This window comes from Panthera leo, chromosome C1, assembly GCF_018350215.1.
Source record: "Panthera leo isolate Ple1 chromosome C1, P.leo_Ple1_pat1.1, whole genome shotgun sequence".
Lineage (NCBI taxonomy): Eukaryota > Metazoa > Chordata > Mammalia > Carnivora > Felidae > Panthera > Panthera leo.
The window spans coordinates 177,822,232-177,848,342 of NC_056686.1; the positions used below are offsets into that span (position 1 = coordinate 177,822,232).

General features: G+C 38.2%; 1 protein-coding gene across 5 annotated transcripts in view; it reads right to left on the reverse strand.

Annotated features, from left to right (window-relative positions):
* The window catches only part of TMEFF2 (transmembrane protein with EGF like and two follistatin like domains 2), a 238,786-nt gene that overhangs the window by 92,466 nt on the left and 120,209 nt on the right, over nt 1-26,111 (reverse strand). For all 5 annotated transcript variants that reach the window (XM_042949522.1, XM_042949521.1, XM_042949519.1 and 2 more), the window contains exon 5: nt 15,755-15,851. In XM_042949522.1, the coding sequence (XP_042805456.1) occupies nt 15,755-15,851 (97 nt within the window). The remainder of the gene's footprint in view (nt 1-15,754; nt 15,852-26,111) is intronic.

Here is a 26,111-nt window from a genome sequence, read left to right on the forward strand (position 1 = left end):
TGTTTTTGAATAGAAAGTTTGAAGAAAACTCGTTAATGAATTATGCTCTGATGCATCTTTCTAATACCCTTATAAGTGTTCAAATTCTCTTTACATGTATGAAGGCACTGAGACTCAGGAAGGTTAAGGAGTTTGCCTAAGGCCACACAGAAGTAAGTGAGAACACCAAAATTTAAGCTCAGTCTGCCTTTAGCATCTGAGCTCTTAAGTAGACTGATTTTAGCACAAAGGTCCTCTGTTCGTTCAGCCTTCTGCCTTCTGTTTTACACAAAGTCTATGGTCTCTCCAGATACTGAGCTGCCTCATTATATCTATCTATCTATCTATCTATCTATCTATCTATCTATCTATCTAGTATGTATCTACCCATACAATCACCTGTCTATCTATCCACCCACCCATCCATCCACCAAAGCATGTTTTTGTCTATTAAAATAAGACCGGTAGGATTTGAACTCTTGATTCATGGCCAATGAGTAAAGTTTCTCAGATATAGTTTTAAGTATAATACACCAAATTTAAAATTAGGTCACTACAAGTAGTCAAAGATTAAGCTAAAAAAGATATTCATTTCCTTCCCCTTCCACCTTCCTCCTCATCCCTCCATGGGGAAAAAAAAAAATCACTAATATGTTGCACATTGTAGGAAGAAAAATGACTTTACCTATTTTTTTTGTTCTCTTTTCTTTTTACTAGTCTCTATATTTGTAGGCCTCACATGGAAAATTAATTTCTGCTTTATTCTTGTAAGCTTAGTTTTATCTTCCTAAATATATCCTTCTTATCAGAAGCCAATCAAACATTTTGTTCTCCCCTGTTTATAAGTTGTCCTACTTTATGTTTCTGATTCTGTTTATCTCTGATGCTTTTTTCTTCTTTTTCATAGGCATTGTGGTGCTGGAGATTTGGAGGCACCCCTAGGCAGCCTCTTAACTTTCTGAACCTCAGGCCAGTCAACCTAATTCATGTGAGCCCTGAAGAGGAGACAGGGAAGGTGGCACAGCCAGCCAGCCGGAGGACTTCACTAGTCCATTTCTCACTGGGTAGAGCATGGATGGGCAGGTAGACACATCTGCAGTTAAGTTTTCAGGGCCACCCACTTCAAGGCCTTTGGGGATAAGCACATTGGAAGCTTGGCCAATGTTTTGATCCATTTGTGCTGCTATGCCAAAAACACCATAAACTGGGTGGCTTATAAAACAGTTAATTTATTTCTCACCGTTCTGGAGAACTCCAAGATCATGGCACGGGTGTCTGGAGGTGCCCACTTCCTCACAGATAGCGGTCTCTGACATCACAAGGAGAAGGGGTGAGCTGGCATTCTGGGTTCTTTTTTACATGGACACTGATCATGCAGTCTCCACTCTCATGACCTAGCCACCTCCCAAAGGCCCTACGTCCTACTACCACCACCTTGGAGGTTAGGTTTCAACATACTATTTAGGGAGGAAACAAACATTCAGACCATGGCGGTATCATTTGCCAACTTTGAGTCTCTGTCTTCTCTAATGACTCCTAATTTCTCCATTGTTTTCTATTTCAAGAGTCAATCTCACTCCATATCTATGTTTTCTCACCAGTGTCAAGTTTATCAGTTTGGACAAGATATGCTGTAGTAATAAACAACTTCAACATTTCAGTGGCTTAAAATGACAAAGATCTATTTATTACTCATGTTTCATTTCACCCAAAGACCCAGGAAGCAGTCACCTACTTGAATGTTGCCAGTTACTATTCCAGAAAAAGGAAAGAACTTGGCAGAATTTTGTATCAGCAATCAAATACTCAGCCACTGGTCAAGGCACTGAACTAGACATGAGTTTCCCCAACCTCAAGCACAGTCCAATAACACAGCAGGATTTGTGTTCCCTACCTACTTTGGAGGCAGGAAGTCAGAAATACTTAGTGAGCACCTGGGCAGTAATTTTATCTTTTAATTAAACAAATGGAGGACAGCAGCGCCTCCATATTTTTCTTATTTGGTCTACTTCTAACTTCTGTCATTAATATATACTGATGTCTTTCTATTTTCATTACTTAGTTTATCCTTTCCTTCCAATATCATATTATTTTCTGTAAATATTTTGGGTCCTTTTTACCCAACAGTCTAACTTTTTGCTATTCCCAGTGTCTATTTTCATTGCTCAGCCCCAAATTCACTTTCTTTATTAGATTTCTCTGAACTCCTGCAGCTCTTCCTGTCTGCACCACACAACTTAACCTTTAATTATTTGCCTACTGGGCATTCCGTGCGTTTCTGCCTTTTGTCAGCTGAATCAGAAAGTAACTTTTTCTCATCACCTCCCTCTCATGCTCCAAATTGACTCTACCTCCTGATCCCTATTACCACTATTCTTCCCTGGTGCTCATCCTCAAAATTTTACCTTCTCTTTGACTCTTGCTCTAAACTCTTGTTTCTTATAATTGTGCCATTTACGCATTCTTCCGCGTGTACCCATTGTGCTCATGTGGGTCATATGACAGTGAAGGTGAAAAAGCACATTACAGACTCCGAATACAAAAGGATACTGCTCTTTATCCCTTTAACTATTGTTCTTTCCTTCATTTATTTCTTTATCATTCATGCATTCATGTACTTACTCAGGCCCTAACTGCTTTCTTGGAGCTGTGCTTGTTACTGGCAAAGGCACAAATTATATACCAGTCTCTGCTTTCCAGGAGGTTACGTTTCAGTTGGGGAAATCACATACATACACTTCCAGGTCACTAGGTACTGACAAAATTGAAATGGGAGAAAGTGCCATGGGATAAGGGAGAAGGGGGCAATGGCTATGTTCTGGAGTGGTCTAGTAAAGCTCAGGAGGACGGACAGTGCAGATGACTAAATCAAATCACTTTCAGATGAACACCTGAAGGCTTCTCAGTATACCCAGAATAAAATCAACACTTGTCACTGAGGCCTTCTAGAAACTTCATGATTAGGCCCCTTTTCAACTTCATCTAAGACCTTAGCCACACTAAGCTTCAATCAGTTCCTTCAGCACACCAAGCTCCCCTGCACTCTTGTGCCTTTAGGCTACAGGTTCTCTCTGCTCAGATTTCTAGGTCTACAGATTTTTATGAGGCTGGCTCTTGCCTTGCCTCCTATTTGGATCCACAGCAATCTTCAGAGAGGCATTCCCTACATACCCAATCTTGAGTGGTGTCTCCTTCCCCCAGGACCCTGTTTTCAGAACTTGTATTATCTGAAAGTATCTTGCTTGCTTACTATTCTCTTTCTTTATCACTTAACCCCCTCCTCCTCCATCTCTCCTCTTCTTAGCATCTATGTCACCTCCTCAGATGAGAACTTCCCCAAAATGTAAGCTCATTACAGGCTCGAACTTGTTCTATGTCAAATAGTGTATCGCCGGGGCTCAGAGAGAAGATGACCCATCAGACATACTAAGTAAACATCTACTGTTCGTGTACAGCTTTCCCGATTCTAGTATCTCTCTTTCAGGGCCATTATCAAACTTTCACTCCTGGGTTCTTTCTCCTTAATGCTACTTTTACTATGTAGCACATGTTCTGGAGGGAGGGATATACGTGGAAGTGAGAAATGCCACTTCCGAGACTGGCTGATAAAAATTCCCATGTATGATCTTTTCTTCTTTTTGTGCTTTTTATTAAATGAGTGAATAGAATCTCAATGATTTGGGGAAACACAGGCCCATGGTATGGAAAGAGATACGCTTCTAAAAGACCTTGTGAAGACTGATTAGGAACACTTGACTTGAAATGTGATAAGAGCAAGAAATAAGTGTGTGTATGTGTGTGTGTGTGTGTGTGTGTGTGTGTGTGTGTGTGTGATATCTCTGAGAATTTGACACTTATCTGTTATTACATTTAGTGTTGTTAGGTAGAAGCTAGACATGAGCAGTGGAAGGAACGCCCCAAGGCAGAACCCTTACTCCTTGAAGGGGAATGGTGGAGGCATGAGATGGAGGCAAGAACGGTGATAAATAAACTACACATTAAAGCCCAGGGACACAACATCCTGACCTTGTGGCTTCCAAGACCTTGGGGCTGACAGATCGAGAGCCATAGGTGCCAAGCACGTGCTCTCCTCTTTCACCTCTGTCCCAAGGTAACCTCAGCCTCATCATCATGCATTTGCATTGTGGGAACAGCCCCCTCCCCCCCTCCCCCCCCAAAGAGAAAGGCTGCCAGGACCACTCCAGTACAAACCTTGTATGGTCAAAAACTCCCCCTCGCAACCTGTGGGAGGAGTTCCCCAAATGATTGGAAGCAGCCTCCATTAGAGACCACCCCACTGTAGTCACTGTTCCTCCCAGCTCAGAGAGATGCAACAAATACCAAATGTCAAAACTACCTAAGGGCTGATTCCGCTTCATGGAACGCGCTGGCTGTCACACCTTGAGAGTGTACTTCTGCTTTAATAAACTGCTTTGTGCTTGCTACTTTCCTTCTGGCTGTCTTTATTTGAGCATGGATCCCCACGTAAATCTTCTTGTGGGCATTCCAAGGACGGAGACCTCCATTTACACGATGCAGGCTCTCCCACCAGTAATGGTGTTGTGGGAAGTAATATATTTGACAACTGAGTCTTCCATCATTTGGCTATGGGTACTTTTCCAGCCCTTCAGTACTACACACAATCTCATAAGATATTCTTCCTTCTGAAAAGACAGTTTCTATAACTACCTTAATTCTACCCTGACATCTGTTCTTTAGCATTATGCACTAAAATGGGAGGGCATGCACCTTGGACTTAGAAAAATCTGAGGTTGAACTCAAGAACTGCTCCTATATAGCAACATATATTTGGCATGTTACTGATCTCTCAACACTTGGTTTCCTTCTTTCTCTAAGTGGAGGAAAATAAGACCTAACTTACTGCAACTTTGTAAAGGATTAGAAGAGATGGCTCACTTGACTTCTATGGAGGGTACACTTGACTTCCATGCTAATTAAACATACATTCCTCTCTCCGTTTTCCCAGGGAAATGTCACCCCCTTCTCTACACCTGTAAAACTCCTCTGAGTCTTGCAAGTTCTCCATTGTGTCCCCAATTTTCTGGAGCACAATGTTTACAAAATAGGTCACAGGGTGGACTCTGACTTTGAATCTTGACTTTGAACCTTAATAGCTAAGTAAATTTAGACATGTTATTTAACACCTTTGTGCTTCAGTTTCATCATATTTAAAACTGCAATAGTAATAACACCCTTTAGTCAATGAGGATTACATGAATTAATAAATACAAAGCCCGTAGAGGAGTGCAGGGCACAAAGTAAGTGCTTCCTCATGTCTGGTTGGTTTTTTTTTTTCCTTCAGCAAAAATAAATTCAATTAAAATTAAACTGCATGCTTCAATCAAATATATTCTTTCATTTCTTTGTCATAATTAATAATTTGGTGTTATATTTGAATGTTTTAAAGTGCTGCATTTATGTCGATATCTATGTTTATTACAGAAATACATCACTAATGTTTGCTAATGTGAAGACAGTATTTTATTTCACTTATTATTTTTGCGTTTGTGCCACTTGTTGTGTATATCTTTTAATATCTGCTCATTATAGTCACTATGGCTACTTGTAGTCTGCATTACTTTTATTACCCTGGATAGTACAATTTTGATTGTAGAAAGCTCATTTTAGAATGAGCTCAGAGAATAGAGGAAACTACTATGTCAAAGACTTTAAAAAGACTGTAATGAATAAAAAAGAGCTGTGGTAAACAATCTTTAGAAGATCATCCGTCCCAAGTGCATCATCCTGATTTCTTATGTTTCATTCATAGCTTAGTGGTGAGGGGAAGAATGGATCCACTCCTGAATGATTCTACTTGGCACTGGGTGGGGGATTAGAAAAATCAGACCTCCCTTTCCTTCATTTATTTTTTTCTTTACTACAATAAGCATTTAGAGCTTCAGGAATATTGATTGTCCGACGGGGTGTTGCATGTAATTTTACAATTTGTTCAATCACTTAGTAGAAAATACACATCCTGCTTGTAGGGGGATGTGCCTGGAACGGACTGATGCTGGCTGTGGAGGATGGCTTGCTGATTTGTTGTTTAGATGAACTAACACACACGATATATTACTGTTTGGAAGTAAACCACTGAAGACTAGCAATAGTTTCTACCCAATTTAAAACACCTTTGGGAGGACAGTTTCTCTGTAAATAATGCTTATACCTCAGAAAGCTATTTATTATGAATGCTCTGGAAACAGACAACGAAATGTTTACAGTTCACGAACCATCCAGTCTCTTGGAATTAACCAAGAAAAATGTCTAAGGTGGACTCAGAAGGGAATTAGGTTTTGGTAAGTTTTTTAGATCTCAAAAGTTGAGACAGTGCTCTCAAATCCATTTGTCTTGAGAAGTTCACAAATTTTGAAAGGAAAATGATATAACATAATTATAATAGAACACAGAAATTATGTTCAAATCTGAATATGGTCTTCATAAGTTTATTTAACATTCCTAACAATCTCCAAACTCATCCTTAACCTTAAGTAAAACTTTTGGGGAGGGGGGTCTATGGATGTGTAAACAATGACTTGATTTTCATTAAAAATATATACAGGCATGTGCATGCACACATACATAAACACTGATGTGGGGGGAGTATATTCCTCCAAGTTTTGCAGTGGTTTTCTTGGAATGGAGGGATGATGGAGATGCCATTTTAATAGAGTTTTTATGCTTCTAGTTTTTTCAAATTCTCTGCGATAAATAGGTGCCACTTTTATAATCAGAAAAAAAATCTATTTTAATGTAACCTTCAAGAAGATCTACGAGATTGGGAAATAAAAGGCTTGACAAGATATGTTGAAGGGCCAAACGGCAAGACAGCAGCGCACTGCCACTACCACAGGGATTAAAACCCACTGGCATAGGGGTCATATTCAGCTGCCATTGAATGTAGCGATTTTCCCCTTTTTCTCTGACATGCCATAACTTCTATTCTTATGGTCAGAATACGCATTTGTAATCAATTCTCTTTTGCTACTTGGAAAGGGGCACACAGCCCATCAGCTACTCCCAGAGATAGTAAGGACAACGTTACTTAGCAAATGGCTTACTGAACAGTGCCCTTGTTCGTCCGGGTTCCTCAGTGTTCTCTGCTTCTTGCACACCCTGTGACACGTGGCTGATAGTGGCACACCAGCATTAAAGGAAGGAGGAGTGTTGAATGGCTCATCTCTCACATGCCTCCTTTCTGGATAAAAAGATCTAAAACCTACCTGGTTAATATATAAATTATGTCCCCCCCCACCCCGGTCCATTAAGAAGGTTGCTACTGTCACTTCAAAAGCAGTAAGCTGAAGTTGAAACAGCTCAAAATAATCAGGTTTTGGTGAAGATAGTCTGTTCTTTGCAACGTTATACCTAATAACCTCCTCTAATTGGGCACATATAGTCATGACATCCTCCACAGATAATTCAATGCTTCCATGAAGAACAAACAAAACAAAACAAAGGAAAGCCATCCAGTCTCTAAGGAAATGTATGTACCTAGTGAGAAAGAAAATACTTCAAGGTCATCATAGACAATGTGGAACTGCTCATGGTGGATTTCCTCACTTAAGTCTTTGTTTTCATATTCTATTTCAAGACAAAAGATACGAAATTCAGTATATGTGTGTGTATATACATAATGTATACTACACATGCACCCACACAATTTATGCCATTAAATATATGAGAAGACAGTGAGTGGTGGCCTCTTGAGTCAGTCTGTTGGGGTTCAAATCCTAGCTCTTCCGCTTACTGTCTGGCTTTGGGCAGTTTGTGTAGCCACTCTGTGCCTCAGTTTCCTTTCTTCAAAATGGAAAATATTAACGCATCTAACTTCATGAGATTATGAGAAGGATTAAATAGATCCATAATATTTTGGAAATATTAATACTGGATTAATAACTTTGGAAATAATAATGGAAAAATATTAATGCATCTAACTTCATGAGATTATGAGGATTAAATAGCTCCATAAGCGTAAACGTTATGATGGCAGTTGCCATATGGGAAACAAACTTTTGGAAGTTCTGTCATATTTTGATAACTATGCGAATCATACTTTCACGTCTGAGACTGGGGTGTTACAGTGGGACACGAGAAGATGGAATAGGTGTTCTCTAATTCTAGCGAGAAGCAATCTTTGACTCAGTGTATACTAGAAACTGAGACTCAGACAAGTCTAGAAGAAATTGAGAATGAGAGCTTGATGAACGAACACCAAAAGTAAGGCAAACCCCATTAGCAGGGTAGAGTCCAAAAACAAGATTCAAACAGCAAGTAAAAAGAGAAACAAGTAACAAAAACAGTTAAATTAGTGGTAGAAATACACGTACTTAGGAATTTTGTTCCTTTGTTCTGCTTTCGTGCAGTATTTCATTATTTTTATATAAAACGTAAGTTACATGATTTATATTGCACAAGCTAAATAAAAATGATTAAAAGCATATAAAACATATGTGAAAGTTTAGAATACTTTATTCCTATTTTTCCTGGTAGTCCACACCAGATTTATGTTTGTACCTGTTACACCATAATTAAGTTTCATCAATCATTATGTGATAGCATAGTTGTGGCATAGTTACTGAGAAAAATTCAAAAGAACTTAGGTGAAAAATTTCAAAAGAACTTAGGTGAAAATCTAATTCCTTTTGAAGGAGCCCAGTATCACAGAAGACCTGAGGTAAGCCATTGCTTTAAAGACCATGGCTTATTTGCAAATTTCAATTTTATTTATTTATTTTTTTAACTTTTGTTAACGTTTATTCATTTTTGAGACAGAGAGAGACAGAGCATGAACAGGGGAAGGTCAGACAGAGAGGGAGACACAGAATCTGAAATAAGCTCCAGGCTCTGAGCTGTCAGCATAGAGCCCGACACGGGGCTCGAACTCACGGACCGCGAGATCATGACCTGAGCTGAAGTCGGACGCCCAACCGACTGAGTCACCCAGGCACCCCTCAGTTTTATTTTTTAAGTTTCACTTTTCACAAAGTATAGTGTTCCATTTTTGGTGGGTGGGTTAGTTGTTCATTTGTTGTTTGTTTTCTGAGATTGCCTGTTGTTCATTTGAAGTGGCATTGTTATTCATTTATCTCTCAAAGTGACAAAATGTTAGATTCAGTTTGCAGATTTATTACTGGCAGCTACTACAGAAGGAAGTTTGGGTCACAGATCAGGTGTTTGTTGGCACAGATCGTTGTATAGACCATGTAACAAATACTAGTCCTTTTTAACTCCAATTGCATTCTACATTTTATTTCTTTGTGTGGAATTAAAAAAACACAAGTTATTTTTTTCTTAAGATAATTGGAGGAATGCATAATAAGAAAGAAATAAAATCAAATGAACTTTTACATTTGTCTATGGATTTGCTAAAAATGTCTGCATTTCCCCTTGGAATTGTGGGAATGGAAATAGGTGTGCTACCCCAAATCAAGAGCTGCATATTTCAGTCTCTGGAAAAATTTTCTGGGCAAATGGAGGCATTGAAGGAAAGAGATTTGTCTTTACTCTTCAGTCCCCACCCATCTACACAAACAGAAAATACGATGGCAGTTTTCAGAGGTGACCGCACTGCCTTCATGGTGGAGGAGAAGAGACAATTTGAGGGAGGCAATATCCCAAGTCCACGAATCTTGAGATTGGAAAGGTTTTCTCATAAATTCATATTTATATCCAACAAAAACCTTGGATTTTTGAAGAGCAGACCTATTTTTATTTTTTTTATGTGTGTTTTCATTCTCTCCATGAGTAAATTCATTAGAAGTCAGTCCTAATTATGGTAAGCACATTTACAGTTCTGAGGCAAGAGAGCAAAGGAAATCAATAAAAGGGAAACCCTGAGAGGAGCCTGAATGAACTCTTGAATCACTAAGATTTTGTGACTAATCAGCATCCTCTTCTTGAAATATCCTGTATACAATCCTAACTGATCTTTTTACTTCGTAGAAAACAACTGGAAACTTTCCAAATGTAACACAATCTTTTTGTTCATTTGTTGACCGGTAGTAGTGTTAAAAGAAATCATTTTCTGTATTCTCCTCAGAGGTGTCTTAATTTTCCCTTTCAAACTCGTAATCCAAAAGCACTAAAGTCAGCAGGACCTAATGCCTAATTTGCTACTATGTATGGTGAAATCTAGTGCCAACGATCATCCACGGCCATTGTCCTGCTTCAAATATTCATGATTCTCCACAGTCCAAAATGCATTAAAGGTGGGAATGATGCCAACAGCACACAGTCATCCTAGTGACAAGGAGCCTTCTCAGATCAAAGAAGCAAGATGTTAAGGACTTCAAACTAAACTGTCTTTGTAAGAGACACTCACAAAAGCAACGTCAAAGCCCACACCCTGTCTCAGTTATGGAACGCCAATGAAATAAGAAAAACAGAGATGCTCATTCAGTTTCTCTGAGCTCATTTTACTGCAACTACTTTGCTTTTTCCCTTTCTTCCCATTGCAGTCAAACTCAAGGATGTTATACAGTAAAACTGGAACACATTATCAATGCTTTCAAAGACAAAATGAATGACTACTGAGGAATTAATAGAATTTTAGTCAATAAGATTTTGCCAGTGGAGCCTGAGTAGCATGTAGAGTGGGATACAAAAGCAAAGTTAAAATGGAAATAGGAGCTAGAAAGCATACACATGAAGCAAATACACATAATTTAAGTTGCCCCTTTATATCATTTGTCACGAGCCACATCTGCTTTTACACCTGTGCTCCCTTCCTTGATCTATGCTGACACCCTGAAAATGTTAGGCAGGCAGCCAATTTCTTACCCAATCATTCCTATGATCAGACTCAGCTATCAACTTGCTTTTTTCTTATATTAAATCAAGTATCAACCCCGGGGCTCTGAACTACTTCTGACTGACAGGACCAACAGAAAGTTCTAGGCTAATTACTTCTTAGGAATAGTTCCCAGTGCAAAGAGAGTTACCATTGACCTACTTTGGACTTACAGAAATAATTTATCAGGTAAGATAATTAAGGGAATATAAACCTGTTTCTAAAACGAACCAAGTATCAGAAGTATTTGTTGAAATTATAAGTTGGTATTCCCAGTGCTATCAGATTGGCTTTATTACTCTGCAATGAGTCAATTTTCTTATGTTTGACTTATTTATAAGCTATTCTTTTTCTTTATAAATTATATTTGGCAGGAGGCATTTGAGAGTCTCTTTGATGTATAAACATATTAGTTTTGACTTTTTTCAGTCTGGATATTAAGAGAAACAATCTTTTAAGCCCTTCTTTCCTTCCCCTCTTAACCCCTTCCCTATAAGCAAACTTACACATCCCTTTGCACAGGTGTTCCATTTGTTTGAAGTCCATCCTAAATAAAGGGATGCCCCGATATGAGAGTGGATAGATCTGTGGTGTGGACCACTTCCCATGTGGACTTTTAATTCTCTCTTTTGGAAGCTTAATTGTTTCCTACACTATAGGAAAATTACTGTAACTGAAGAATCTTCTGTAGCATTGGTGGTTCTCTGCTATTGAGAAAATCTTCGGGTTTCTAGAGTCTTGATGTTGTCCATAAGAAGAAGGAAAAAGCAAGAGAAAAACCTTGAAATGAAATCATAAAATGTATGTGAGGGGTTTATATGAGCTTATAAACCATCTGTTTTTCTCAAAGGCATTAAAATGTAATATCTTTAGTATCATGGTTTATCAGTGCCATTCTCTAATTATTATTAGTTCTCTTCCTCTATTTTCCTTACCCCTCTACCATTCATTCATTCGTTTGGTTATTTATCTTCTCCATGTCCAGCATGACTTGTTTTTGTTTTTTTAATTTTTTAATGTTTATTTATTTTTGGAAGACAGAGAGACAGAGTGTAAGCAGCGGAGGGGCAGAGAGAGAGAGAGAAAGAGACACAGAATCTGAAGCAGGTTCCAGGCTCTGAGCTGTTAGCACAGAGCCCGATGCGGGGCTTGAACCCACAAAGTGGGGGATCATGAGCTGGGCTGAAGTTGGACACTTAACAGACTGAGCCACCCAGGCGCCCCCAGCGTGACTTGTTTAACTCCAAAACTCATTTGTGAAAAGATCAAGTGATTGTGATTGATTGTAACTGACCAACCGGCTTTTTAATTCTAACAAAGATATGTCCTCATTTGGAAAGTACCTAAGCATTTTTGGATAACTAGACTTAGTTTTTGTGATGAAATATAAAATATTAATTTCTTAGGCCAGGGTTAAAGAAAGACCAGGAATTAATTTCTCATCTTTGTTCCCATATCACAAATACAGTAATAATTATTCACATCTTGTTATTATTCATAACGCAGGATTGAGGAAATTTGCATGTATAAAACGGTGGGTTTAGTTAGTATCAAAGGCAAAAATAAAATTGAACACTGAGTTGTACTCCTTGTTGCCACACAGCATATGCAATACGTTATGTTTGTGAGAGGACCTGGTCGTGGTTTCATCTAAAATCAACAGCACATTGGGGCACCTGGGTGGCTCAGTCGGTTAAGCGTCCGACTTCGGCTCAGGTCACGATCTCACAGTCCGTGAGTTCGAGCCCCGTGTCGGGCTCTGGGCTGATGGCTCAGAGCCTGGAGCCTGCTTCCGATTCTGTGTCTCCCTCTCTCTCTGCCCCTCCCCCGTTCATGCTCTGTCTCTCTCTGTCTCAAAAATAATAAAATAAACATTAAAAAAAATTAAAAAAAAAATCAACAGCACATCAAAACTCCCCTGCTTCAGTTGACCAGTACGAGAGTCAGATCACTCCCCAACTGCCTTCTGGTGTACTTTATAGCCTCTTTCCTTCCATGCCTATTTAACTTCATTTATCGCTTTATTCTTGCGTCCTTCAGCTGTTCCCAATCTGCCCTTCATGGTCATAACTAAATACAAAATGTTAACATACAAAGGTATTTATGTAAATGAAAATCAATACGCTTATCACTTTCAGCACCATTCCTTCTTGCTTACATTGGACATTTTAAGTACATTTTATTTAAATGCTAACAACTTTTCATTCTTGCCTGGGAAGTATAATGATCTTCTTGGCTCCCTGCCCCCTGCATCCCTCTAATCTTCACAGCTATAGCCACTTAGCCCCATCTGGAGGTTCAGCTTTATTCCGCATTTTGGAACTAATCTTGTCTCTAGGCTGGGGGCGTACAAGATGTCCTAGCCAAAAGCTAACTGATTCAGCATCCAGTCAGCCTTGCTGCTGATTTCATTCTGACCTTGTAATTTATTTCTGAGATCTAGACGCTCGTCTCAGCCCCTTGTAACCAAGGCTTGGCTTTCCACACCAGTTCCGGCAAGTGGGTATCTATCCAGTCTTGCCCGGATCTGTCTCTCTTTTCCTGATTGATAACCAATTCCTTGATCGCTGAAGTTCTGCTTTGTCCTTCTTGTTCCCTTTGTATAACTGGGTTTCTTTTTCTTAGCTCCAGTTGCATGGCTGGGACCTATGACCTCCTGTTGAATTTTTCGGATGCCACCAGCCCTGTGTGTATCTGCTCATTCCACCTGCCCTCATACCATAGATTGGAACTTTTGCTAGAATACCAGGAGTGACACTGCTTGCCTGGACATTTTCCCACTGCCTGCTGCAGGCATCTCCCTTGTCACCAGCTTGAATCCTGCAGGTCTTGAGTCACTACATCTAAGCTGCCGGCAATCTGGCTCTTTTATTCTTGCAGACGTGGCAGGAAAGAAATATTATTTTAATTGCATCTTTGGCTGAATTGTTAGGCTAACACCCTCTAGTTACTTTCCCCTCACCTCTTCATTGTGGATGGCCACTGAAACACTTCAAAACTCAGTTTCCTCTTTGTAAAGTGAAAGGATGGTGGAATTTACCCCTAGGGTTAAAGATAAGCGACAAGAAAAAGTACACAGATGGATCAAACCCATAGTATTCATATGGTTTCTTAAATCTTTGCACCTGCAAAGCAAACTGTGTTACCTAAAGATGACCACTGAAGAGATGAGAAACCAGGGGAATGGAAATTCTAAGAAAAAATTAGGAACCCATGTGAATTTTTTTTAAGTAAAATAATTGACAGCAAGATAATTAACAGCTTTAAAAATGATGTGGAACTACAGATGCAGTCACCAGGAAACATTAAAAATGTAATGTTTAAAGGATGTCTTTCCTATCAGTGTGTCTTAATATACATATTGGCTATGACTATATAGAGTCCAAAAGCATTGAGAGAGCAAAATGATTCTTTGAGTCAGTCATTTATTTTAAAGCAGTGTTTCATAGTCATTTGGGGGAGTTTTAGATAAGTAAAAATTTAAGCCCTACTTCTCTGAAATTCTGATTTATTCGTTTTGGGGTGGAACAAAAGAATCAGTGTGTCTAAAAAGTTTCCAGAGTAATTGTGATGATCAGCCAGGTTTGGGAACGATAAATCCATTAGCCATTAAGATGCCCAAAATGCTCTTAAGAAGTTACACATTTATTTACCTCAAGGCGGTCAAACCAGTACATAAGCTCTCACCTGGCTGCTAGCTGCCCATTGGTGAGAAATGTTTGGCAGGTATGGAAAACTCTCCTGCTGTCTGCATTTATTAGTGGGTGGCTAATTCACCTGGCTACAGTGTCTGCCTGTAAGTACCTGATTAGTTTACCCTAAGAACTCCAGTTTGCTCTGTTGCAATCCACCACTTCATCCTCATTCAAAAAAACTGTAAATATTTTAAGTGCAGGCTGTTTCACTCTTGCCAAAATTATCTTGCCTTCAGTTTTTTTCTTCTTGTTCTTTGGATGAGTGGCTCCCTCCACCCACAAAAATTTGATCCAAATTACTGTTGTTTGCCTCCAGCTCTACTGAGATATAATTGCCATATGACATCGTATAAATTTAAGATGCGCACGTGTTCGATATGCTTATATATTGCAATATGATTACCACCATACTGTTAGCTAACACCTCCATCCCGTCACACAATCACCATTTCTTTTTTTGCGATAAGAACATTTAAGATTTACTCTCTTTGCCACCTTGATCGAAATGATTGTTAACTCCTCTAGACAAACATAGTCTGCACCATGAAGACAACAAAGGGCACTTGGCTGTTTTCCTGAAAGCTATGTGTATAAGTGAGGGGGATCCCTGCCTCTTTCCACTATCGACACCACAAAGACCTCATGCTGAACTTCGGGTTGCTCCCTTTGGGGATGATTTAGGCAGGACTAATACACGTGGATGCCCCAGCGGACTAACATTTTGGGACTCATTCAAAATAATGAATATTATTCATTATTTGTTCAACATGTTTCCCGAAGGAGTCGAGTATTGTTTGGATGAAGGGAGAAGTTGATCCTAGAGAGAAGCCCAGAAATCATTCTTCGCTTTACTGCCTTCTTACTTTGGCTATGGGTGCGCATATGCAGAACCCTTCAATTCTCTGCAATTACTCAGATGCACCATCTTAGAAAGCAGATTAGCAACCATCCATTGTTTATTGACCATGGTTCCTAAGAAACGTCCTGATAAGTATGATTTTTCTATCCATCTTTTAACATTGACAGTATCTGGGGGTCTGAATGGTATCTTAGCGTATCGTATCAAGTAACGAACGTTCTTAACAGCTGCCTGACTAGTCCAGCTCTTAATTCAGCCTCAGAAATTCCTTGCTGTTATTAGAGCCCTTAATTTTCCCCTTAGGAACTGGATTGGAAAACGTGCTGAAAATGTCTTTTAGGAAGTGGTCGAGGGAATAAAAAGAAATTATTGTCATGATTTGTTTAAAGAATAAAAAGAATGCGTTACCAGACATCCTCAGCGTCTTCATCGCATTCTGCACCAAACTGGCAGATATCACAGGTGGAAGTCTCCTTTTGACTGGTTTCTCCTGAGCCTTCATGAACTGGAGAGCAGAAAAAGGGAAACAGAAAGAATTCCGATAAGTATGCCTACTACCCACACTCAAAGACTATTTTATCAAGGCTACTTTTCCAAAAGGCCAGTTTGCTTTTTGGGCCTTCAAAGAATGTCTTATTCACCTCTTTTCTTCCCTAAATTTAGGGGAAACTCTAGCAATAATATGCAGCCATTGCTATGTAATAAACACTTGAGGTTCTTACAAACAAAATGAAACAACAAACAAGAGGTTTAGTGGATTTGTCAAAAAGACTTGGTTAATAAGTAGACCATATGAGTTATTAATTAAAAGGGATTTAGATCGTTACTTGCCTAGAGGAAATATCTCGTGTTTACTTTACAAACAATACTTTGCATTTTCTCTTTCCTAAATTATAAATCTTTTTCATTCAAAGACTTTTATACATAATTAAAAACATTTAAAAGGGCAGTCTTGACTTATTAGATATGTCTTCTCTCTCTTTTTTTTTTTTTTGCAAAATGTTTAGTACTTATAAGGAAAATATGTTGATTATAAGTTTGTAGAAAAAAACTTTGAGCTGGTTTATACAGTAATTTCTTGAATCTTATATAAATATTGCACAGAGCCCATCACAGTGATTTCCTCCAGGAGGATTATGAACATATATTTCATTTAAAAAATACATATTCTCATTGATGAAAATTATTCATATTGCTCTTTTTTTCTCCCAGAAATTACAAGTATAAAATATGCAATATATAACTTAATTACAAAATTAACTTTTCAAAATCAGGACACAGTCGTGTAAGTTGGACTCAAATATTTTGACTCCAAGGAATGAAAATCTGAGCAACACTTTTGAGATGATGGATTACTATTTATCCAATTAAAAAAATATACAGTTGAAAGTAAAAATAGTTTTGGTTATAGATGACAAATTGCAACAACCTAACTACTCTACAGATAATTTTATTCTGTGGACAGATCATATACTTAAAAAGAAAACAGATGTAAATCAAGAGGATCTTTTTGTTTTAAACATTTTTGTTTTTATTTTATTTTTGAGAGAGATGGGAGACAATGCAAGTTGGGCAGAGGCAGAGAGAGGAGAGAGAGAATCCCAAGCAGGCCCTGCACTGGCAGCACAGAGCCAGACGTGGGACTCCAACCCACGAAGATGTGAGATCATGACCTGAGCTGAAACCAAGAGTTGGGCGCTTAACTGACCGAACCACCCAGGCGCCCCATAAATCAAGAGAATCTTTAAAAGTGCACTTCTGCAAAAGGTTAACTATTTTCAATAGAAAAAAGAAAATAAGCAATTAAGTATGGAAATTTCTCCAATCTTTATGGACCCTAATAAGATCACATCGTCTTTAACAAAGACAGAATGTATTAAGAAGCACATGGAAACTAACAAGTCCAATCCTACTTATTTTGTTTTAATATGATATTTTCCTCATTTATTCTCTATTAGCAAGAGAGTTTTTAACATTTACAAAAGCAGAGGACTTTATTCCTTGCTTTTCTTTAATTTACTGCTGTGCACGTAAGTGATTTGATTTACCAAAAAAAAAGACAGGAAGATATCTGAAAGAGTTCACTGTTTTATAGTTTTTTTTCAGGAAAGGTAGAAATATTTAGTTTTTCCAAAGCAACTTTTCTTCCCCCTCTGTTCTTGATGGTTTGCACTCACATTTCAAAAGAATTATGAATTAAAGAGACAAGTTCAATTGCAAAAGTATGGAGGGTATAGTTTTAAATTTGGAAGACTTGAGAAAAGGTATTCCTCCCCAGAAAGAAGAAGGAATTTTAGACTTTGATAGAATAGACAGCAGTTATTATCCACTCTATTACTTTAATACAGTGGACCATGGGGATAAGAAGGAAGCTGTGGTCTCTCCTCAGGAGAGAACGAACAGCTGCGGCCTCTTTATTACTTTCTTATTATTAATGCAACACAGAAGCTGCTAATGGGAGAGAGCCTTTTAGTGTTAGCAAGATTAGCAGCTTCCAGACTAAAACTTCCCACCACTCAGGAAACATACGAATGCAACGGGAAGGTCCTTAATGAGCAGTTACGGCCACTTAGGGGCAGCTCCGTTTTCTTTTGCAGTAGAGATCGGAGGTTACGGATCTACTGGAAGTAATCTAGGGGATGAGTTGTGCTAACTCAGCAAAACTATTACTAATGTTTCTACTCGAAGTCATGTTTCATTTCTATAAACGGACGGTCATTGGTAGAATGAAGATGTCTGCAAATTCTCCCATACGGATGAAGCGGCCAATTCAGAAGCAGCAGTGGCAATGCCTCCATCAATAAATATTTGGGGAATAAAGTGATTGTATTTGAAGTCATCCACAATGAAAACTAAAGTAACATCGCTCCATATTACCTGAACCTTTGTAATAAATTGGTATGTGGTTTTCATTGAAGCAAGCAGACCAGTGGTTCTTAAATAGGGTGGGGCTCAGAAGCTCTGGTAGATTTTGTTCATTTATTTTTAGTTTTTGGCATAACTGCCTAGGATATCCTTGTAGACACTGGAGTTGTAGCCTTGATGCCTGGATACGTATATTCTAAAAAACGGACCATCCCTGCCTAAGAATCTCTGCCCTAAGCAAGAAGACTTTGTCTGTCCCGAGCATTCTCTCCTTGCGTTGTTGAGCACAGGACTTGTGACGCATTAAAGTCCACAGGGAGCATCCGGAGGTTTGATTAAAATGCAGGTTCTGATTCAGTAGGTGCGAGGTTATAATTTTCTTACAAGCCCCCACAGGCCGACGCTCTGGGTCCACAGACCACATTCTGGGTAGCAAGGGTAGCACTGTGTTTTTCAACCCACAATCCATAATTTATTAGCAGGTAGTGAAAAGGTAGTGGGTCACTTACCAAGTTTTTGTAAACATGAGAGAGAATATACCAGAATAGAAAACACTGAGTGCATCTCGTTTAGCAAGTATAGGTTTTATTTTACAACACTGTTTTAGTTATCCGTATGTACATCTACACAGAGCTGCAATATAAATTTCATTTCTTACTAAAGGTCACAGTCATAAAAGCCTGAAAACCACTGATTTAGCACACGGTAGATGCTCAGTAAATGTGTATCGAATTGGACTATTTCTTCTTCCCGTTCTTTCTACGTTGTCAGAAATGAGAAGGGTCAGTGCTTCATCATTTGCATTCGTCCACTGATTACATGGGAATAAAAGTCATTTATCCTAAAGTATTAGTTCAACTATTCATTTGCATTTTAATCCTTTTATTTTGTGAGGTAAAATCATTATTTCCCTTTATTCTGTAGAAACTTAGATTTCAGCAACTGACTGAGGGAAATGTGAGGGGTGAAGGAGGCAGTGCTCCTACAAGCATATTTTACCAATTGTGGAGCCCTGTAGTTAGCCCTGTTTTCATCCCCGGAGATTCTGAATTGGGGGATTATAAGAGATAATCAAATCGCTTTTCTCTCAACTCTCCTTGCCCCTGGTGGTTTCATCTGGAGGTTACCAAAGTTCGTTTATCACCACCTTGTTCTGGCCCAACACAGGTCTTCACATTGGATGCGCCTCCTGGGCCATATTCTCTTCCTGGTTCACTGTAGTGTCTCCTGGGTCTCTTGCTAGCCTAACCTGTGTTATGCCATGTCTGAAAACATCACAAAATAATAATGTTCAAACAGTTATTCAATGTCACTTATTTTGTCAAAAATTGCACTAACATTTATATTCATTGAAATGCTCGGATCTTAAGTGTATCTTTCCATCAGTTTTGGGGAATGCCCATCAAGACAAGGAACAACTCTATCATCCCAGAAGGTTCCTTTGGGCCCCCTTCCCAGCCATCATCCTACCTCCACTCTGTCTCTATATAAGGCAGATCAGTGATCTGATTTCTGTCACCGCAGAAATCTGTTTTAACTATTCTAGAAAATCACATCAAGGGAATCACACAGTATTTAATTATTGTGCTCACCTTTGTCACTCAGCATCATAGTTTTTGAGGTTAATTCAGGTAGCAATGTGTATCAGCAGTTTATTTCTCTTTATTGCTTGGTATTCAGTTAAATGAATATATCAAAATGTACCATTTTCTTGTTGCAAAACATGGTTGTTTTCAGTCACTAGCTGGAAACAATAACTGAGTATTTATTAATCAAGCTGGTAAAAGACTTTTTGTACATGTTAGTTTTTACATCTCTTGGACAACTGGGTGTCAAGTACAAATTATTCTTGTTTCTCTTTTTTATTCTCAAGTTGCAGGAATCTTGAATATATTTAGGTTTCAATTTTTGTCAGATGTGAACGCTGTCAGAAGTCGTGAGGTAGAGGCTGAGGTTCTTTGTTTTTCCCCTATGGACAGGGTTTTTTCCTCTTGACCTGTGGATGTAGTGAAATATGCTGATTGATCTTCATGTTAAGCCAACCTCCCATTGTTGGGATAAGTCCAGCTTAATCCTTTTATATAATGCTGGATTTCATTTAACGATATTTTGTTCAATTTTTAAAAATCTGTGTTCATAGGATATACTGGCAGTGATTTTCTTCCCTTATATTGTTCTTGTTTGGTCTTAGTATCAGGAATAAAACTGTCTCATGATATGAATTGAAAGTGTTCCCACTTTCTCTATTTTAAGAAAGTTTGTGTATGACGATACTATCATTTGACTTCGCTATACAAGGCTATTTACATTTTCTATTTATTGATTTCTGCCCTTATGCTTATTATTTCCTTTCTGCCATATAGTCAGGGTTTACTTTATTATTTTTCTTTTCTTTTTTAAAATATTTATTTATTTTGAGAGAGAGAGAGAGAGAGAGAGAGAGAGAATCCCAAGCAAGCTCTACACTGTCAGTGCAGAGCCCAATGCAGGGCTCAATCCCATGAATCCTGAGATCATGACCTGGGTAGAAACCAAGAGCCAAACATTCAACCGACTGAGCCACTCAGACACCCCTATTGTATTTCTAGTTTCTCAAAATGGAAGCTTGATTTTCTACCTTTCGTATTTCCTAAGATAGTCATTTAAATCTGTAAATTTCCTTCTAAAGACTGTTTTAGCTGCATCCCATGAATATGGATATATTGTGTTTTCATGTATTTATGTTCAAAATATATATTGTAATATCCTTTGGGTTTTTTCCCCTCTGGTCCATGGATTATTTTAGTAAGTATGTTTTTAACCTCAAACTATTTGAGGCTTTTCCAGGCTATCTTATTTTTATTCATCTTTAATAATTCTATCATGGATGAAGAACATATTCTGTTTAATTTAAATTCTTTGAAATTACTGAAACTTGTTTTATGGCTCAGAACATGATCTATCTTTTTGAATATTCCATATGCATCTTAGAAGGTGTAACTTTTTTTGAGGAGTAGTTTTCTATAAATGTTAATGAGCTTAAGTTGATGGTTCATATTATTCGAAGCATCCATAACTATACTAAGCTTTTGTTTAATTGTTCTATCTTTTCCCGAGAAAGGTATTTAAAATCTCTATCAGTGACAGTAAAATTATTTTTAGAGCTCTTTTGCCGTGTTGTTTTCTTTTGTCCTGTATTTGGAAGCTTTGATATTGGGTGTGTAAACACTTAACAGTCTTATGTCTTTTTAAATAAGTGACCCTTCTATTGTTATGAAGTGCCCCTTTTTAATCTCTGGTAACACTATTCATCTTGAAATCAACTTTGTTCTGAAATGTATATAGCCATAGCAGCTTTTGTTTGCTTACTGTTTCTATTTACTTACACCCAACATGTCTGTTACGTGTTTAAAGGGTGTTTCTTGAAAACAACATACAGTTGGATCTTTCTTTTTTACCCATGCCGAATATGTCTGCCTTTAATCAGGGCATTTCATGAATTTACTTTAATGCAATAATCACGATGTTTGGTTTTAAGTCCATCAACTTGGTACTTGATTCATACTTGGCCTATCTTTTTGGGGTCCTCTGTTGTCTTTTCTATCGTACTGTTTTCTTTCATTTAGGTGAATCAAATATTCCATCTTGTTCATTTTATCTTATCTCTTCTAATTTTTTTGGTTATACTTTTTATGTTATTATTTTGGTGGTTGCTTTAAGAATTATAAAATGCGTTAAATAAAAAAAAACAAGCAAACTCGATTTCTGTATCATCAAGTATACTAGAATTTGGGAAGAGTACTTAAAGATCTACAGGAATAGTATATTTCTAATAAAATTGGATCTGCCTTCCCCAAAAAAACAACAAAAGAATTACAACATGCCTCTTTATTACTTCACGAACAATTTAAGAACCTTATGACAATATATTTTTAATTACCGTAGTTTACATTTCGCATATTTATTGTCATGTATCACACTTCTGCCTTTTTAAAATTAGTTTTACTTTACACAGCTGCCCTACTTGTTTTTGTTAATTTCAAAGGCAAAGGCCAGAGATTTCTGTACTAACGAAGACTCCCGCCTGTCATTGTTAAATGACCGACTTGTGACACATTTGCTCTAACTTTTCAAACTTATCTATAGTCTCACATTCACCATGAAAAACATTATTGACATATGACATTTATAGTAGATTGTTTTATTTTTCCCATTATGTTTCTACACTTTCCAATAAAAGGACTGTATAATTCCTTTCCACATCCATATTTCCATTGAGTTCCATGGTGCCACTATTGGTCTTGTGACTTGCTTTTGCCACTGAAATGTGGGTGGAAATGAGAAGCTATATAAAAGCCATTATGTGGCTTTCTACTTTCTTGCTCTTTCCCTTTGCTTAAAAAAGGAATATTCAAGAATAGGAGTGGTTACTTTATTTATTTAAAATTTTTTTTAATGTTTATTTATTTTTGTAAGAGAGAGGGAGACACAGAGTGTGAGCAGAGGAGGAGCAGAGAGGGAGGGAGACCCAGAATCCAAAGCAGGCTCTAGGCTCTGAGCTGTCAGCACAGATCCCGACACGGGGCTCGAACTCACGAACCGTGAGATCATGACCTGAGCCGATGTCGGATGCCCAACCGACTGAGCCACCCAGGGGCCCAGGAGTGGTTCCTTTAACCAATCCCAGAATGAGATGATATTCAGAGCACAGCCACAGTTAGCTGCAGCCATGAGAGCAAGAATTATACCACTGATGTTATAAGCCTGTGAGATTTTTTTTTTTAATTTACTTTGAGAGAAAGAGAGAGGGAGCACATGCATGTGAGTGGGGAGGGACAGAGAGAGAGAGAGAGAGAGAGAGAGAGAGAGGGAGGGAGGGAGAGAATCCCAAGTAGGCTCCACACTGTCAGCACAGAGCCCCACACAGGACCCAAACTCACAAACCACGATGTCATGACCTGAGCTGAAATCAAGAGTCAGACGCTTAACCAACTGAGCCACCCAGGTGCCCCAAGCCTCTGAGATTTTGAAGTCATTTGCAACTCGACATTTACCCAGTGACAGATGACTAATAAGATATCAATGAATGTTACCAGTTAATGCTAAGGAAATGTATTTTCACACTTGTTTTCCACACCTCAGATTTCGGTTGCATTACTTACCTACACAACCCTAGATCTACTTTTAATTTTCTGCAACTCTGCCTTCAAACTTTTTGCTATCTATTTTCTACGGCAACACATATTCTGCAATAGTTAAGGTGTGTTTCTTTCTAACATTTTTATTTTTTCACAGCATAGCAGAACCTATCCCAGTCTGTGGATGGTTCCCATCGCCTTCATCATGTAGCTCACTAGTAGATCTCCTTTACATATATACGGTGTCCCATTTAAATCAAGCATAGCATAAACGTTAAACGTAGTACAAGCATGTATGAATAGAAGCCTCCACATGCGCCAAGCCTGAAATGAAACAGGCAATCCCTAGCACATCACTGTGTCCACAAAAAGAATGAGACTTCTGAGCTTAAATGTGACCCACATGTATTGGTTCTAAACTCGTTTCCATTACTCTACAGTTGAAAAAAAATTCCATACATTTTATGTAGGCCTTAATCTGAATGTTTGCTAAATCTAGAATGCCTTCTTCTTTTTCCGTTTTATGGTTGCTATCAGTCAGGTATTCAATGTTGCTGCTGTTGTTGTGTCTTTCCTAGGTAGGTCGACTGACAAAGTAATTCTTGGCAGACTTAACTTTTTCCGCTTTGTTTACATAGAAAAAAGATTTAAATCAGTGATAACATTCAATATAACTGTTGTTACTAAAATTACTTTGATTACTAAATTATGAACAACAATGTTTCATTTTGAATTACTTCCAGAAGTTATTATTTCATTATCACTGAAAAGCTGAACTTTGAGTTTACCTTCCAATGAAGGAAAATTCCACTTAAACAATGGGAAGTTTTTATTTTATTTTTTATTTAAAAAAATTTTTTTTAATGTTTATTTATTTTTGAGACAGAGAGAGACAGAGCATGAACAGGGGAGGGTCAGAGAGAGAGGCAGACACAGAATCTGAAGCAGGCTCCAGGCTCTGAGCTGTCAGCACAGAGCCCGACGCGGGGCTCGAACTCACGGACCATGAGATCATGACCTGAGCCGAAGTCAGACGCTTAACCGACTGAGCCACCCAGGTGCCCCCCGACAATGGGAAGTTTTTAAATCAGAACTCTTCTTTAATTGGAACGACTTGTCTATTTTGCCTTTTGTATGCCAGTTTTACCTCTCACATGCCTTTCCCATGTAAGTGGAATTTAAAAGATGGCAGCTGCTGACAGTTCTTAGAGGCTCAGATAATTCTAAGCCTTGGTCATGTTCTGTTGTATTTCCCAACATTTCCCTAGAAACCCCAATATGACTTTAAAGAAAAATAAGAATAAGAAATATTTTCCTTTTATTCATATTATAATGCAAGGATATTTGTTATATGAAGAATAATTATGCCATTACATCATATTACTGAAATTCTGAAGCAAGAGAAGTAGCATTTTGCCGTGCTCTTTACAAAACTAACCCAGATTCATCGTGTGTATGTACTGGCTCCACGAGGCAATAAGATGTTTCAGATTTTAGGGAGAAAATCCATTATCTTTGCTTCAGTTTAATTAAAAGAGGTACAGTTCCACCGACAATTTTTAATTTTTAAGTGATTTAAGTGCCAAAAACTAGAGGAAGGCTACAATTACACTTACACATAATGATCTAAAATTCTAAAAACCACTTGAAAGTCTAAGACCTAAGTTCACGACTGAGCAAATGTAATTTTATATTAAACACTCAAAAGAAGAGATCATTACAGAAAATTTAATTTTTCATAATTAAACTAGTTTGCTAGAGCTTGACAAAGTTCCTTTAGAAATCACACGTAATTTATCTTCTGCACAACTGAAAATAATTTAAGAGATGAATACGATGCTACTATGTTGATGCACAATTCGACTGCCATCACTGAAGTCTGACTGATTTCATTCAGTCCTATCGAGCTAGAACCAAAGGTACTCAGCCGATTAAAAAAAAAGAAGCGACAGAGAAATGAAATGAGGAAAGAAGAAATGAGGGAAGGAAGGAAGGATGGAAAAAATAAAATAAGAAAAGAAAAATGCTTACTTTGTTTGACATCATGCATACCAGAATTCATGAAAGCGAGTCACTATGTCAGACTTCAGGCAACTCTATCATATCAATCATGTGATAATTACAAACAAAAATACTCTTCTTATCCTCAGTATCATGGATTTGAATCATTTTACACAAATTCATATCAATAATTTAAATGTTTTTCTTACTAAATGCCTGAAGGATGAGACATTTATTTTTTTATTGGTGAATTCTGAACATTGGCTTGGGTTAAATGAGTTGCTGTAGAGCACGGTGAATACCAAATCCTCACGAGAGGAGACAGAAAAGATTAGGAGGCGGAAACAGTAAATGTGAGGGACAGCGGAGTACAGAGTTGCTGATGAGGACAACACAGAATGAGGCATTCGTGGGATAAGGATGTATAGTCAGGAAAAGGGTTTTTATGGAAGGATGGCGTTGAGGCATCACCGTATTCTGACAAGCATGAGGGAGTGGAGAGGAACAAGTGTATGCAGAGAGAAAGAGGACGATCAGGGAAGCAGTGTCCTTGAGGAGGGATGGGTTTAGACGCAGGTGTAGTGGTTGGTCTCAGAGGTAGGGACGCGTCTTCCACCCCAGGAAGGATGGCAGATTATGTGGGTACAGACATATGGAGGTGGTGACACTGGAAAGGGAAAGATGAAACAGGTCTCCGCTGGGTGTCTTTATTACCTCTATCGTATCTCTACTTAAGAGAAAGGCCATCGGTTGGCAGGACGTGGTAAGAAAGGAAAAGAGGT